We start from the raw sequence: 16,829 nt of genomic DNA, 5'->3' as shown, positions 1-16,829 counted from the left end.
TACAGAGCAATAATGGCAAATCAGGACACATGACATAGTCAACACTCCCATTCATCCTGTATGCTTATGATTTATCTCCCACTGGCGTAGCTGTGTGTTGTCAACCTGATTCTGTTAGGATCAGCCTGCCAAGTCATAACCGTATGACAGAAGCTCTAAAGTCCCCCAACCAACATAGTCCAGACCTAGCAGCCTCTTTCCTTTGGGATGTGAGCTGTACTGTCCAGATACATCTTCTCAATGGACAAGGCAACAAGATCAAAGGACCTGGCTCCAAGGATTAGTGTGGGAAAGCTTCCGGCACTTCGCTAGTGGAAAAACAGTCCAGCAAAGGGAGCTTTTCATCTGATGTATGACGTCATCTGGTATATGATGCCAGCGGTAACATTGTCAATATTATTCTTAGAGTAGGAGTAGCGGGAGTACAAAGCATACTGTGGAGTAGACACTGGTGATAGTCCTAAGGGCCTCGTCTGTATTCTCCTCCCGTCTCTCTTTTCTGTTACCTATTCCTCCTTTTTCCATCACTCGCTCTCTGAGAAGAAAAGTATGTGAACAAGAACTGTTATATTTGATTTCAGGCTGACAACCAAGAGAAAAGTGATTGAACAACTAAAAATAGTCTGCCTTTTTCGGCAAGGGTTGCCATCAAAGCTCTGGCTCTCTTCTTCGTTTGATTGCTAGCCTAGTCACTTCAAAGCCCCATACTGCGAAACCGGCTTGGATCAATCATGTATCAACAGGGGGTTATTATCTCATGCCAGACAGGTGTCAGTGGATGCATTTCCAACCATGCTGGAATTCTCTGGCGAACAAGATTTGAATGAATGTCCACAGAGTAGAGGTCGACCGATTATATATATATTTATTTGAAAAATCATAAACTTCCGACTTCAACTGTGTGTGTGTGTGTACACACGCACATATACACACACAGTTGAAGTCGGAAGTTTACATACACTTAGGTTGAAGTCATTAAAACTCGTTTTTTAGCCACTCCACAAATTTCTTGTTAACAAACTATAGTTTTGGCAAGTCGGTTAGGACATCTACTTTGTGCATGACAAGTCGTTTTTCCAACAATTGTTTACAGACAGATTATTTCACTTATAATTCACTGTAAAACAATTCCAGTGGGTCAGAAGTTTACATACACTAAGTTGACTGTGCCTTTAAACAGCTTGGAAAATTCCAGAAAATTATTTCATGGCTTTAGAAGCTTCTGATAGGCTAATTGACATCATTTGAGTCAATTGGAGGTGTACCTGTGGATGTATTTCAAGGCCTACCTTCAAACTCAGTGCCTCTGCTTGACATCATGGGAAAATCTAAAGAAATCAGCCAAGACCTCAGAAAAAAAGAACGTAGACCTCCACAAGTCTGATTCATCCTTGGGAGCAATTTCCAAACGCCTGAAGGTACCACATTGATGTGTACAACCAATAGTACATAAGTATAAACACCATGGGACCACGCAGCCGTCATACCGCTTAGGAAGGAGACGCGTTCGGTCTCCTAGAGATGAACGTACTTTGGTGCGAAAAGTGCAAATCAATCCCAGAACAACAGCAAAAGGACCTTGTGAAGATGCTGGAGGAAACATTAAACAGTAAAACGAGTCCTATATCGACATAAGCTAAAAAGGACGCTCAGCAAGGAAGAAGTGACTGCTCCAAAACTGCCAGTCTACGGTTTGCAACTGCACATGGGGACAAAGATCGTACTTTTTGGAGAAATGTCCTCTGGTCTGATGAAACAAAATAGAACTGTTTGGCCATAATAACCATCGTTATGTTTGGAGGAAAAAGGGGGAGGCTTGCAAGCCGAAGAACACCATCCCAACCGTGAAGCACGGGGTGGCAGCATCATGTTGTGGCGGTGCTTTGCTGCAGGAGGGACTGGTGCACTTCACAAAATAGCTGGCATCATGAGGAGGGAAAATTATGTGGATATATTGAAGCAACATCTCAAGACATCAGTCAGTAAGTTAAAGCTTGGTCACAAATGGATCTCCAAATGGACAATGACCCCAAGCATACTCCCAAAGTTGTGGCAAAATAGCTTAAGGACAACAAAGTCACAAAGTCAAGGTATTGGAGTGGCCATCACAAAGCCCTGACCTCATCCTATAGAACATTTGTGGGCAGAACAGAAAAAGCATGTGCGAGCAAGGAGGCCTACAGACCTGACTCAGTTACACCAGCTCTGTCAGGAGGAATGGGCCAAAATTCACCCAACTTATTGTGGGAAGCTTGTGGAAGGCTACCTGAAACGTTTGACCCAAGTTAAACAATTTAAAGGCAATGCTACCAAATACTAATTGAGTGTATGTAAACTTCTGACCCACTGGGAATGTGATGAAAGAAATAAAAGCTGAAATAAATCTCTACTATTATTCTGAGTTTTCACATTCTTAAAATAAATTGCCGATCCTAACTGACCTAAGACAGGGAATTTTTACTAGGATTAAATGTCAGGAATTGTGAAAAACTGAGTTTAAATATATTTGGCTAAGGTATATGTAAACGTCCGACTTCAACTGTATGTATGTATGTATGTATGTATGTATGTATGTATGTATGTATGTATGTATGTATGTATGTATGTATGTATGTATGTATGTATAATAATGACAATTACAACAATACTGAATGAACAATGAACACTTATTTTAACTTAATATAATACATAAATAAAATCCATTTAGTCTCAAATAAATAATGAAACATGTTCAATTTGGTTTAAATAATGCAAAAACACAGTGTTGGAGAAGAAAGTAAAAGTGCAATATGTGCCATGTAAAAACGTTAACGTTTAAATTCCTTGCTCAGAACATATGAAAGCTGGTGGTTCCTTTTAACATGAGACATCAATATTCCCAGTTAAAACCTCTTACATCTAGACGTTCCGCTAGCGGAACACCTGATCCAATAATGGGCGTGGCGCGAAATACAAACTCCTCGAAAATCCGAAAACTTCAATTTTTCAAACATATGACTATTTTACACCATTTTAAAGACAAGACTCTCCTTTATCTAACCACACTGTCCGATTTCAAAAAGGCTTTACAGCGAAAGCAAAACATTAGATTATGTCAGCAGAGTACCCAGCCAGAAATAATCAGACACCCATTTTTCAAGCTAGCATATAATGTCACAAAAAACAAAACCACAGCTAAATGCAGCACTAACCTTTGATGATCTTCATCAGATGACACTCCTAGGACATTATGTTATACAATACATGCATGTTTTGTTCAATCAAGTTCATATTTAGATCAAAAAGCAGCTTTTTACATTAGCATGTGACGTTCAGAACTAGCATTCCCACCGAACACTTCCGGTGAATTTACTAAATTACTCACGATAAAACGTTCACAATAACATAAATTATTTTAAGAATTATAGATACAGAACTCCTTTATGCAATCGCGGTGTCCGATTTGAAAATAGCTTTTTGGTGAAAGCACATTTTGCAATATTCTGAGTAGATAGCTCGCCATCACGGGCTAGCTATTTTGACACCCACCAAGTTTGGTACTCACCAAACTCAGATTTACTATAAGAAAAATTGGATTACCTTTGCTGTTCTTCGTCAGAATGCACTCCCAGGACTTCTACTTCAATAACAAATGTTGGTTTGGTTCCAAATAATCCATAGTTATATCCAAATAGCGGCGTTTTGTTGTGCGTTCAAGACACTATCCGAAGGGTAGCGAAGGGTGACACGCCCGGCGCGTTTCGTGACAAAAGAATTTCAAAATATTCCATTACCGTACTTCGAAGCATGTCAAACGCTGTTTAAAATCAATTTTTATGCGATTTTTCTCGTAAAAAAGCGATAATATTCCGACCGGGAGTCGTTGTTTTCGTTCAAAGACTGAAAATGTAAACATGGAGTCGTCTCGTGCATGCGCGCGCCAGTCTCATTGTTCTCAGATCGACCACTTACCAAATGCGCTACTGTTTTTCAGCCATGGCCTGCAAAGTCATCATTCAACGTTCTGGCGCCTTCTGAGAGCCTATGGGAGCGTTAGAAAATGTCACGTTACAGCAGAGATCCCCTGTTTTGGATAGAGATGACAAAGGCCAAGAAATGGTCAGAGAGGGCTCTTCCTGTTTGGAATCTTCTCAGGTTTTGGCCTGCCAAATGAGTTCTGTTATACTCACAGACACCATTCAAACAGTTTTAGAAACTTTGGAGTGTTTTTTATCCAAAGCTAATAATTATATTCATATTCTAGTTTCTGGGCAGGAGTAATAATCAGATTAAATCGGGTACGTTTTTTATCCGGCCGTGAAAATACTGCCCCCTATCCATAACAAGTTAAGAAGTTTTAGGTTGTAGTTATTATAGGAATTATGACACGTCGACTATTTCTCTCTATAGTATTTGTATTTCATATACCTTTGACTATTGGATGTTCTTATAGGCATTTTAGTATTGCCAGCCTAATCTCGGGAGTTCATAGGCTTGAAGTCATAAACTGCGCTGTGCTACAAGCATTGCTAAGAGCTGCTGGCAAACGCAGTAAAGTGCTGTTTGAATGAATGATTACGAGCCCGCTGCTGCCTACTACCGCTCAGTCAGACTGCTCTATCAAATCATAGACTTAATTATAATAAATACACAGAAATACGAGTTTTAGGTAATTTGATATGGTCAAATCCGGAAACTATCATTTCGAAAACAAAACGTTTATTCTTTCAGTGAAATACGGAACCGTTCCGCATTTTATCGAACGGGTGGCAACCCTAAGTCTAAATATTGCTGTTACATTGCACAACCTTCCATGTTAGGTCATAATTATGTACAATTCTGGCAAATTAATTACAGTCTTTGTTAGGAAGAAATGGTTTTCACACAGTTCGCAATGAGCCAGGCGGCCCAAACTGCTGCCTATACTCTGACTCTGCTTGCACTGAACGCAAGAGAAGTGACACAATTTCCCTAGTTAATGTTGCCTGCTAACATGAATTTATTTTAACTAAATATGCAGGTTTAAAAAAAAAAACTTTTGTTAAATCATCAACCGTTTGGTGAAGTACAGTAGGCTGTGATTCAATGATAAATGAACAGGCACCGCATTGATTATACGCAACGCAGGACAAGCTAGTTAAACTAGTAATATCATCAACAACGTGTAGTTAACTAGTGATTATGTGAAGATTGATTGTTTTTTTATAAGTTTAATGCTAGCTAGCAACTTACCTTGCAGCCACAAGATCCTTTTGATGCTGTACTTGCGTAACAGGTGGTCAGCCTGCCACGCGGTCTCCTCGTGGATTGCAACGTCATCGGCCATAATCGGCGTCCAAAAAGGCCAATTACCGATTGTTATGAAAACTTGAAAATCGGCCATGCCGATTAATCGGTCGACCTCTAGCACAGAGGTAGATAATTAAGCTCTCAGCCCTGAAAGCATATCCCTCTGAAATACAGTCTCTCCATCAACACATCTGGCCATGCTTGGCATGCAAAACGGCTACAATTCACTGCCTCTCGAATATTAACATAACCTGTTCACATATCAAAAAGCATTTCCCCTAGTGAATAAATAATTCAACATGAACGGATGGGTTTCATTTCGATGCGGTACAGCTACAGTGTCGAAAACAGAGGTTTTAAGGGAAATCCAAAATGGCCGTTTGTCTTGTAAAGTCATTTCTGGTCAGTGTGGGTAGCTGGGTATCGCTCCAACTCTCTAGGGATCCCCCATCACAGCATGGTGCTGCCTGTCTGGTTTAGCTTAAAAGGCACACAGCGGTAGTACTGACACATTTGGGCTGTTTTGAAGGGATCTCCGCCATGCAGGCTTTCCCCATGTCTGCGTGGCCACAAAGAGAGACACAGCAGCTCTGTTGGATCTAAAGCCATAATCCACCCACACAGCCCTGGAAATGGCCTGGATTAACCAGTGGTGATGGCAAGTCGTTTACAAAGTAGAGACAATCCATGACACAAGGATCCTGGCTATTAATGCATGGGCCAAATTTCCCTGGCTTGGCTGTAGCCTGGCTCTGAGCCCATTCGGGTATGCTTATGGCCTATTTGACTTTAGTATGTACAAAATAAATGATGTCGCTGCCTCGCTTTCAAACTGAGGCATTATGTTATTAGAATGCCCATATAGGTCTACAGCATTTTAATAATGTCCGGCACTAAAGTGAGTTGTGGCGAGTTGGTGATTAGATACAGTCCATATACAGCATTTTAATGCCTGGCACTAAAGTAAGTCGTGGTTGAGGGGTTTGATATAGGCCTAAATATCTAGCTGTTGTACTGTAGTAGCTCTCAGGGTAACGGATGTAATGGAGGTTCGCACTGTTCTGTTCCTGCTGCTCAGCCCTAGGGGCCAGAGATGCTGTTGCATTTGTGTGCATACATGGGCTGGAAAGGAGGGATTGTCTAGGTTCTATGTGGCCTACGGTGGATGGAGAATCCAGAGGCTGTACCAATGGAAGGTTTAGGGGGTTAAGCAGTTTTACTCCCGGGGCCAGCGTAGTCAGGACCGGACAAGACAAGACAAGACCAGACAGACAGACACAAGCTCTACTAGCAAGCCCTCTCTGTATTCTTTCACTATTGTGATAAGCAGCAGCTAAAATCTGAATCATCAGCTTGGGTATAATTCAAGGTCATGACCTCAGCTTTCAGAGTACATAAGAACGAGCCTGGCGCAAACCGAGGGCTTTATTGATCATTTCCCTTAGGATGCTGTGGAATGGAGAGAATGCGGAGTGAGAGAGAGGGGAAGAAGTGGTGGTTACATCTGCTCTACCCAAGGCAGAGTGCACTGTAGCGGCCAAGCTCTCTGGCACTCAGCCCAGGGGAGGAGAGCCCTATTGTGAAAGCCCCAATCCACAGCCTCCGAGGCGATGTGCTGGCTCCACCACAGGGCAATGTGTTTGGCATTCCAAAGCACCAGCATAAGTCACATAACACTGGTTGGTTGACACAGTTGGCCTTTGCCTGTCGACTGGTGTCAGCAGTGGGTTTGTTTATGGCAAATTCTCCCTCTAACCTTGCCTCACTGACTGGTACCAACACTGTCCATTAAAGGTGATTTCAGGTGCACATTGTGATAAAGCCATCACACGTCCCTAAGGAAGAGATGGTATTCATTATACAGTATATAAGGCCTTGTAAACCCAGGGGAAATATGGCAGGGAAAGAGTATATAGAATACTGCAGATCATTTACAATGAAGACAGCACCATGGAAAAATAATGGAACCGTAACCCATTGAGGGTTGATGGTTCCATAAAAATGTAGCAGACGCCTTCACATAATTGGAGTGACGCCAATGAGTATGCAGCGTGTCAGAGCACAGCAGCACCCATTCTGTCAGTCACCCGTCTTGGTCAAAACATTTCTAAACTAAATATATTATCAAAGTGTCGGTGATAAAAAAAAATGTATAACTGTACCCTGTATAACTACAGGCAGAATAGAGGTACAGGCTAAATTAAGCATAGAGAGGCTGCTAGATACAACAGGACCAACTAGTCAAATGAAGAGTGCTGTAGTCCCCCATAACAAACTACCTACCTACCAACCTATACAATAAAAGTTTTTTGGATACTAAGGAATGATTTCTCAGACCCAGATTAGGCCTAGTCCTGGACTAAATAGCACTTTCAGTGGAGAATCTCCATTGAGAATGTTTTAAATCCAGAACTAGACCTAATCTGTCTCTCTGAAACTAGTCGTTACAGCAATAAAAAGTGAGACAAGCTTAAAAATGTACTGCTGAGAACCAACTCCAAAACAGGGGAAGGCAGATGGGAGTCCTCGGTACCTATGGGCGATGGGAGGACTAGAATAAACACCTGCTGGACTGCGGGGGAAAGTAAGTAGAGGTCGACAGATTAAATCGGCATGGCCGATTAACGAGGGCCGATTTCAAGTTTTCATAACAAAAAAATCGGTAAATCTGCCTTTTTGGAAGCCGATTACATTGCAATCCACGAGGAGACTGCGTGGCAGGCTGACCACCTGTTACGCGAGTGCAGCATCAAAAGGACCTTGTGGCTGCAAGGAACCAAGGTAAGTTGCTAGCTAGCATTAAACTTATCTTATAAAAAACAATCAATCTTCAGATAATCACTAACTACACATGGTTGATGATATTACTAGGTTAACTAGCTTGTCCTGCCTTGCATATAATCAAAGCGGTGCCTGTTAATTTATCATCGAATCACAGCCTACTTCAACCAAAAAGGCGATGATAACAAAAGCACATTTGCGAAAAAAGCACAATTGTTGCACAAATGTACCTAACCATAAACATCAATGCCTTCCTTAAATTCAATACACAGAAGTATATTTTTTAACCTGTATATTTAGTTAAAAGAAATTCATGTTAGCAGGCAATATTAACTAGGGAAATTGTGTCACTTCTCTTGTGTTCAGTGCAAGCAGAGTCAGGGTATATGCAGCAGTTTAGGCCGCCTGGCTCTTTGCGAACTGTGTGAAAACCATTTCTTCCTAACAAAGACCGTAATTCATTTGCCAGAATTTTACATAATTATGACCTAACATGGAAGGTTGTGCAATGTAACAGCAATATTTAGACTTAGGGTTGCCACCCGTTCAATAAAATGCGGAACGGTTCCGTATTTCACTGAAAGAATAAACGTTTTGTTTTCGTAATGATAGGTAATTTAATATGGTGAAATCCGGAAACTCAGACTCGTATTTCTGTGTGTTTATTATAATTAAGTCTATGATTTAATATTTGATAGAGCAGTCTGACTGAGCGGTGGTAGGCAGCAGCGGGCTCGTAATCATTCATTCAAACAGCACTTTACTGCGTTTGCCAGCAGCTCTTAGCAATGCATGTAGCACAGCGCTGTTTATGACTTCAAGCCTATGAACTACCGAGATTAGGCTGGCAATATTAAAATGCCTATAAGAACATCCAATAGTCAAAGGTATATGAAATACAAAAATGGTACAGAAAGAAATAGTCGACGCGTCACAATTCCTATAATAAATACAACCTAAAACTTCTTAACTGGGAATATTGAAGTCTCATGTTAAAAGGAACCACCAGCTTTCATATGTTCTGAGTAAGGAATTTAAACGTTAGCTTTTTACATGGCACACATTGCACTTTTACTTTCTTCTCCAACACTGTTTTTTCATTATTTAAACCAAATTGAACATGTTTCATTATTTATTTGAGACTAAATTGATTTTATTCATGTATTAAGTTAAAATAAGTGTTCATTGTTCATTCAGTATTGTTGTAATTGTCATTACAAATAAAAATGATATATATATATATATAAAATAACAATTGGCCGATTAATCGGTATCGGCTTTTTTTGGTCCTCCAATAATCGGTATCGGCGGTGAAAAATCATAAAATCGGTCGAACTCTAAAAGTAAGGACACAGGGTAGAGCTGACCTTTCCGTCCTCTGTCAACACAGGATGTGCACAAGGATTCCCTTAGCACTGTCTAAACAAGCCCGGAGCATGATCCAAGAGCGGGTTGAGAGGCCGCTGTTCGTCAAAGGGAGAAGAGGGAGGTTCCAGGGAACGGGAGTGCGTTATCACGTCTCCTCTGGGTCAATGTTTGGTTTGAACATGGTTAAGCATGTCTGCAAACACAATGAAAGTGAACAGAGACACACAGGCTTGGTTTGTCTGTGTTACACTGGTTAAATTAAGTCAGTTATTTTGAATAGAGAGAACAAAACTTAGAAACCTTTGTTATATGTAAATATTTGTCTAAATTTGTTCAGGTATTATATTGGACTGATCTAACCCAATTTGACTGGTTAAGTTCAAACAAGAGAGAAAGACTCAATTTTGTGGAGCCATCACCATTACACTGTCCATCAACATATCTCATTAATTTACCCTACATGTCCATAGTCATAGAAGCATTGCTCTGCTCCTACCACTCCCTTGGAAGATTGGTCACTGATCCTCTCACATGAAGAAACCCATTATCCCTCCACTCTCACCAGCCACAGACCATTGGAAGGCATCGCGTAAAATCCACTACCACCGGTCAAAGAAGACCCATTCAACCCTTCCATCAACCCTTCAAACCACCAATGGCCTTCCATGAAGACACTATTCCCTGGGCTCCATTTCTCCATCCATACTCCAACCATAATGGAAGAGAAGGTAGTCCGTCTGAGGTAGTTCGTTTTGAAGCCAATGGTTTTACGGTTGGTTTATCATGGTTTCAATATATGTTATCAATGTATGGACAAGCCTGCCAGGAGATTATGTAAGATCTAAAAGCAGACTTCGCCATGGTCATTTTATTTTAGAATCAATTGATATACACTTAGGTACAGTATATGATGTGCCTAGATGGGCTTAAATGTTCAATTGGGCCAATAACCATCAATAGAATTCTTACGCTAACTCCTCCATTCAATATTAGTGGTAATACCTACATTCTTACCATTTGGACGAAAGACTGCTATCATGTTTTAATGGTACAGTTTATAGAGGCTGTGTCGAGCCATGCACAAGTTGACAATGTGGCAACAGCAATTCCTATGTAGTTGGGATATGAATACAAACGCCTGCAGGTTAACTTGTGGAATTGGATTCCACTGAAACAGGATTGTCTGAGGGTAACAAGAATAGGCCCAAATACCATCTCACATGGTGACTACTTGCACTTGGGTAAACATGAGGGCTTGTTCACCCTTCACCTTTACTTTGGTCGTATTTTCTCAACCTTATAATTGGAGAGGGCAAGTAACATGGTAGTGACAACAGCATAGCTCAACTATGACCGTGTCGGTTTACAAACCAAGGAAAAATGACTTGAGTGTTCGCTAGTGGATATGATTTCTCTGTTGACTAAGGCTTCTGACAAGCACTATGTACTGTCTGGGGATTCCCATAACGAAACGATAGGAAGAGATCTTGAACTCTTAAAATCATCAATGTTGCTTTAGTTGGTCTGAATAGACTAGATATGAAATAATCCATGGGGGATTGGTAGCTAATGGTTTTAGAATGGTGACAAATATGACACAAGCTCCTTTTAATGTCTCGCATGCAACAACTTAACAATTGTTGGAAACACTATACCGTATGTCGAGTTCACATTTGATCACCAACAAATTAATTCATTCCAGAAAGTCAAATGTAACTTCATTTCAGGCCGGCACAGAAAGCCCAATATGATAGGCTTATCATGTCTGTACTCAATAGAAGCCTCCCTGCTTGTTGACTTGAGCCTCCCCATTTCCAAGGAGTCCGTTAATAACTGATGAGAGGACAGGTATTTTTAAGTGGGACCTTCAGCTTTTGAATAGCAGGGACGTTACCTCCTCGCCTTCATCTTGATACGGTGGCCATTATTTATTTAGCAGTAGACCCAGGAACAGATTTATAACAGGGGGAAATGCTGTGTTTTCCAGAGTGGCTGTAAAGCCACTGCTACCAGCTCTCTGCGTAAGTATATGGAATGGATACAGAGATCAGTCCCTACATCCTACTAGGGGAGAAGAGCAGCTAGCACCAACACAGTGTTGCTGATATCTCTAATGCACATCTAGAGTCTAACTCTAATGCTCTGAATGCAGGGGTTTTGTGTAGGTCTTTAATAGTGCACTGTGATTTCTACATGACAAATAGAGGCTAACAGTCACGAGCGATGCTGCGATGGTGACAGAACCCAGAGGGAGAGGACAAGACAGAGACAAAAAGGGGCTTCACCGATGGTGCTTTGGCATACAGCTAAAAACATGTCACTGCAGCACCTAGCCCTGACTCGATAATGAGCAGGCTTTACCATCAAATATTCGAGCGCCGGCAAACAATCTGAGCAAAGTGCATCGCATCTCCAAGACACACATACAAATGGAGGAGTGTCTTTATCGATCACAGTTGCTAGACCTGGAAGACAGGCTCCACACACATAGACAAATACACAGATATATGCATTATGTACAACACACATCCGTACGTATGGGTACATACAATTTACGATACACACATGCATGCAGGAACATAAACACACACACTATTTCGCTCTCTCTCACTCCACAACAATAAAATAAGTCATATTCCAGACAAGGGGCTTCTGAACCCCCAAGAGATCAAAAAGCCTTCTCTGGCGAGTGTTTATCCTCGTACTCCAGCAAATGGATGTCTTTTCCTGCCATTTAACAGCAGCTCTCAGAAGACATCCTTTCAGAATGGATCACATTCAACCAACGGCTCAACGATCACAGGTTAACATCATCCTGGCTGGCTGAAGCAGCAGCACTTACCATGAGGCAGGGACTCTCAGCACTGGCTGGCAAGATCACCACTTTCCACATTACACTACCATTCATGTTCAACAGAGGATGGCATATATCCGAGGGGGACACCACTTAAGCGCAAATCAACATACTAAACTGGCATTCAACCGGTATCATTAATGAAGTGTTTGCTCCTTAGGAAAATGTCCTGCTTTGCTCACATTCTTATCTTCTAGAGAAAGGACGAGAGTGGGTTTTTCTCGGGTATTACGCCAGTTCATTGGAAGTGCAGCCATGCAGGCGATGCTTTCAAAGAATAGGAAAAAGTATGATTCCAACAAAATAATAACTTTACCAGCAAACCAACATGTCTCTCTCTGGCTGCCAAGCTAATTGACAGCTTCAGAAAATGTATGGCAGATCAAGACAGCAGATAACGTAATGATCCACTTCCTTTTCGATGTCTCCAGTAAAATGTTGAGTTACTGTTGTTTCTCTTTTCAACATGAAAACGGTCTAGTGATATCAGACACATTAAATAGTCATTTAGCGGACACTTTTATCCATAGTGGCTTACAATCAAGGACTTACAACAACAAACTAACAACAATCTAAGCACCACAATTGTACACTATTAAACTATATATTTAAGATATTCAGGTCAGGCCACAATGCTTTAGAACCAAAATAAACATCTGGCTAGTGAAGACTTGGCTTGAGTTAGTGCAGCATTATTTTCACTAAATGTCCATGACAATACATTACCCTTTCAAAATAATTGCCATCTAAAAGTATAAAACTGAATCGGAATACATAAATATACACACTGAGTGTAAAAAACATTAGGAACACCTGCTCTTTCCATGACAGAGACCGACTAGGTGAATACAAGTGAAAGCTATGATCCATTATTGATGTCACTTGTTAAATTCACTTCAATCACTGTAGATGAAGGGGAGGAGACAGGTAAAGAGGATTTTTAAGCATTGAGACAATTGAAACATGGATTGTGTATGTGTGCCATTCAGAGGGTGAATGAGCAAGACAAAATATTTAAGTGCCTTTGAACAGAGTATGGTAGTAGGTGCAATGCTGCTGGGTTTTTCCCCACTCAACAGTTTCCCGTGTGTATCAAGAATGGTCCACCACCGAAAGGACATCCAGCCAACTTGACACAACTGTGGGAAGCATTGGAGTCAACATGGGCCAGCATCCCCGTGCAATGCTTGACACTTTGTAGAGTCCATGCCACGATGAATTGAGGCTGTTCTGAGGGCAAAGGGGGGGTTAAACTCAATATTAGTATGGTGTTCCTAATGTTTTGTACACTCAGTGCATGTACAGTATATATAGCCTATATACAGTTTAGAAACCTTTTATAAATCCTGGTAACTGGTACCTCGATAAAAAACATTTTCTTGAGACAAAAGTTTGCCTTTTCTCAGCACGAGCACAGCCTAGCAGCCTACATTCTTCAGGTTTGAGTAATGCCCTGATGGGAATCGGTAAACAAGAAGTTTGAGATTATTGATGGCACATGGAAGAGACACAGACCCAGTCTGACTAAGAAGACTTGGCAAACTACAGACAAATGCCATTAACCCCTCTGACCTAGCCTGGTTAAAGCACAAGCAGATTCAGCTGCCAGGCTACAGTACACCATTCTAAGTCCCAAAGGGCACCCTATTCCCTATGTAGTGCACTACTTCTGACAGGGGCCCATAGGGCTTTGGTTTTGTAGAGAAAATCTCATATTTCTTTTTCCTTTACAAAGCCTATTTGAACTCTGGCATCCATGAGACTGCCATGTGTGATTTGATTTCATGTCAGTCCAGTTAGTCAGCTGAGAATAATGCATGCTCATTCATTTCTCCATGAAATGTTTAGCAAGTAGTCCCCAAAACATCTAGGTCCGTCTTTCCAAGAGCTGAGGAGTGCATTGTAAATGTTCACACTTTGATATCATAAATAACCTTTATTTATTTTTTTTTTTTTTTTAAATCGTAGACCATCAATTCTTCACACAGACAACCACTAAACATCAAGACATTCCTTAGCATTAGCTGCATGAAATCCAATTAAGATGATTTAAGTCTCAAAGTGCATTTGAAGAAACTCCTGAGACTCAAACAAAAATGCCCGGAGAGTAATGAAAGTTCAAAGTCCCTACATTGCGAGTCATTGGCTTATTCAAAATGTATAAATAACTTTTTATTTTTTATTTTTTTTAAAGAACTGCTTCAAACGACTTGAAATAGTAATGATATTGGGAAAGGGAAGGAAACAGTCACAACATTAATCCATGCCATTTCTTTGAGTGATTAGACCTGAACGCTGTCACAGATACTTTAACCATTATTTTCTATTATTTACAACTTCATATTCCAGTGTGTGTGTGTGTAAGGAAGACATCATAACTTCCGCCACATGTTTACTGTGAACACTAAGGCTGTATCTGCTTTAATTTACTTTTTTAACAGTTAGCCACTGTGGCTATTTGATCATCATGTAGACCTACCAGAGTGGCCTACCATCAAAAACAATGGAGAAAAATGCATCCCATAACATTGTAACATGGAAATAGCTGTTCTATCATTAAGCCTACAGTAGCAGTCAATTTTCTAGTGTTCAATGAAAGCCTACTTTTGAAAAAAACTGTTTATCCACTTGTCCTTCAGACAAGGTGACTGAAAATGTTGTTTTTTGATGCAAGAAACCACTTTAAAAAATAAAAGTCATTATTCCCATACCATTATTACAGGGAATCAGACAAATTATGCTACCCTCTGCCTATTGGCTACTTCGCTTATTCAAGACCATCTTAAAATTACAACACTGCCCCTTTAAGAAAAAAGACTTTCCTGCAGTCTGATGGGAGCTGCCTGTGCCTTGCAGCTTAGAGGGAACATCGCCTACCTGTATCTCTCAAACTCTTTAAAAGGTAAGTAATTCCAATATGAATTGCAACATTCTTTAGTCAATGCAAGTCAAATGGACTGGTCCTCTTGAATGCAGTACAAAAACACTCACAAATGAGTGAATGGACGTCAATCAATTGCATTTTACCTTGGCACTGGAATCCTTGCTTTCCAAATCCCCTGTGAAAACAGAGGAAAGTGATGAATGAAATAACAAATAGCATTAAACTGACAGAAACAAACAAACATGTTTGCAATATCAAGCAGAGACAGCAGTAGTCTCCAAGACTTCTAAGTCTGTCTCAATTAAGGGCTTATTCGGTGGGAAATGTTGAATATTAAGCTCAAAGTTGAGGCAAGACATCTAGAATACTAGCTCATTGAAATGCTGTGTGTATGAATAGGAAAGGGGGAGCACCTTTCAGATATTGGGGGGGGGATGAGAAGCCTGAGGGGTGTTGACTGCCCTTTAATATTGTTATTTTTTCAGGTGGCTACATTTTGCAAAGCAAACCTCGAGTAAGGTACTGTAGGACAGGCTGCAGTCAGAAGATAAAAGCAAGAAGCTTAAACAGTTTAAGGTGTTTCCCAATAATCATTACACATTACTTAGGAGTATTTTAGAGGCCATAGGTAGTAACTGTAAAATGATGTTCACTCACTCAAGATTACATCTCTCTCTGTAGCTATCAATACATGGTCAAGGAAACAACACAACCCCATGAAGATGAAGTTTGGTCAACATGGGTGCGTCTTCAACCACCCAACATCCCGAATAGTTACCACTTATTTGTTTCGGGTTTTAGAGCCTATATTTCGTTGGCAGGAAGTTATTATTTCAATATTTACCAAAAACACGAGGACTATGAGAAATACAACTTTTAAGATTTGTAACAAACATTAAAGTAGGCGCGCTGTCAGTTACAATGTATAGTGTATCTAGCCCACTGTAGGTAAAACGGATTAATTTACTTGGGCTTGCATTTCGAGGCACATTATAGTAAAATGCTGGTTTGAAGATGTCCAGCTTTGGCGTGGAAGACCAAACATTCCAGTAAGGAAATTATACGTAACGGTGCAGCACAGTTAGCTATGTTGGGAAAGTGACAAGCGAATACCTGGTTGAGAAGACAGCGGAGTTTTCTAAAATGTTCAACAGGCAAGAGGCCATCTGGAGAGGAAAAGTGCTTACCAGATAAAGTCGGTGCAGTGACTACAAAAAGTCGGCTGCTTGAAGAACCTTGCAGTGAATTTGTGGTCCTTCACTTCATGGACGTTCTTCTGCCTCAAAGCTCCTTTACGAGCGAACCCTTTCGCGACGTCCCCGGTCCCCTCGTTGAATTGCGTGACATCAGCCATAATCAAAAAGCAACGTTATTCCTCTCTATCCAATGTATATGCCTATTCAATCCAATGTATTTCCACGCGTACTGTATTTTGCCACTGAGCAGGAGAGGCGGTCAGACTGTAACTGGACACACTGTACTATCTATGGGCTGTCGCTACAACTACTTTTACTGACAGCTCCACACTGAGCGCTTGCTTCCTTCTTTCACTTGAGCTGACGTCACAACAATTAATCGCCTAGTGGGAGGGCTACTGTCTGTTGGAATTTGGAAGATTGGAGTGTCACCCAGTGGTGTAAAAGATACTGGCAAATGTTTGGTTTAAAACTATTT

The 16,829-nt window shown here is 40.8% G+C and overlaps 1 protein-coding gene across 2 annotated transcripts in view; it reads right to left on the bottom strand.

The window, feature by feature from the left end:
• LOC106564882 (protein kinase C alpha type) overlaps nucleotides 1-16,691 on the bottom strand; it is a 266,895-nt gene extending 250,204 nt beyond the window's left edge. For both annotated transcript variants that reach the window (XM_014131369.2, XM_014131371.2), the window contains exons 1-2: nucleotides 16,343-16,691; nucleotides 15,299-15,330 (exon numbers count right to left, since the gene is read on the bottom strand). In XM_014131369.2, coding sequence (XP_013986844.1) covers nucleotides 15,299-15,330; nucleotides 16,343-16,509 — 199 coding nt within the window. In that variant the 5' untranslated portion in view covers nucleotides 16,510-16,691. The remainder of the gene's footprint in view (nucleotides 1-15,298; nucleotides 15,331-16,342) is intronic.
• Nucleotides 16,692-16,829: the final 138 nt, after the last annotated feature.

Source organism: Salmo salar, chromosome ssa12, assembly GCF_905237065.1.
Source record: "Salmo salar chromosome ssa12, Ssal_v3.1, whole genome shotgun sequence".
NCBI classification, from domain to species: Eukaryota; Metazoa; Chordata; class Actinopteri; order Salmoniformes; family Salmonidae; genus Salmo; species Salmo salar.
The sequence above is the reverse complement of the archived record's forward strand: the minus strand, read 5'-3'. Positions and strand labels throughout refer to the sequence as shown.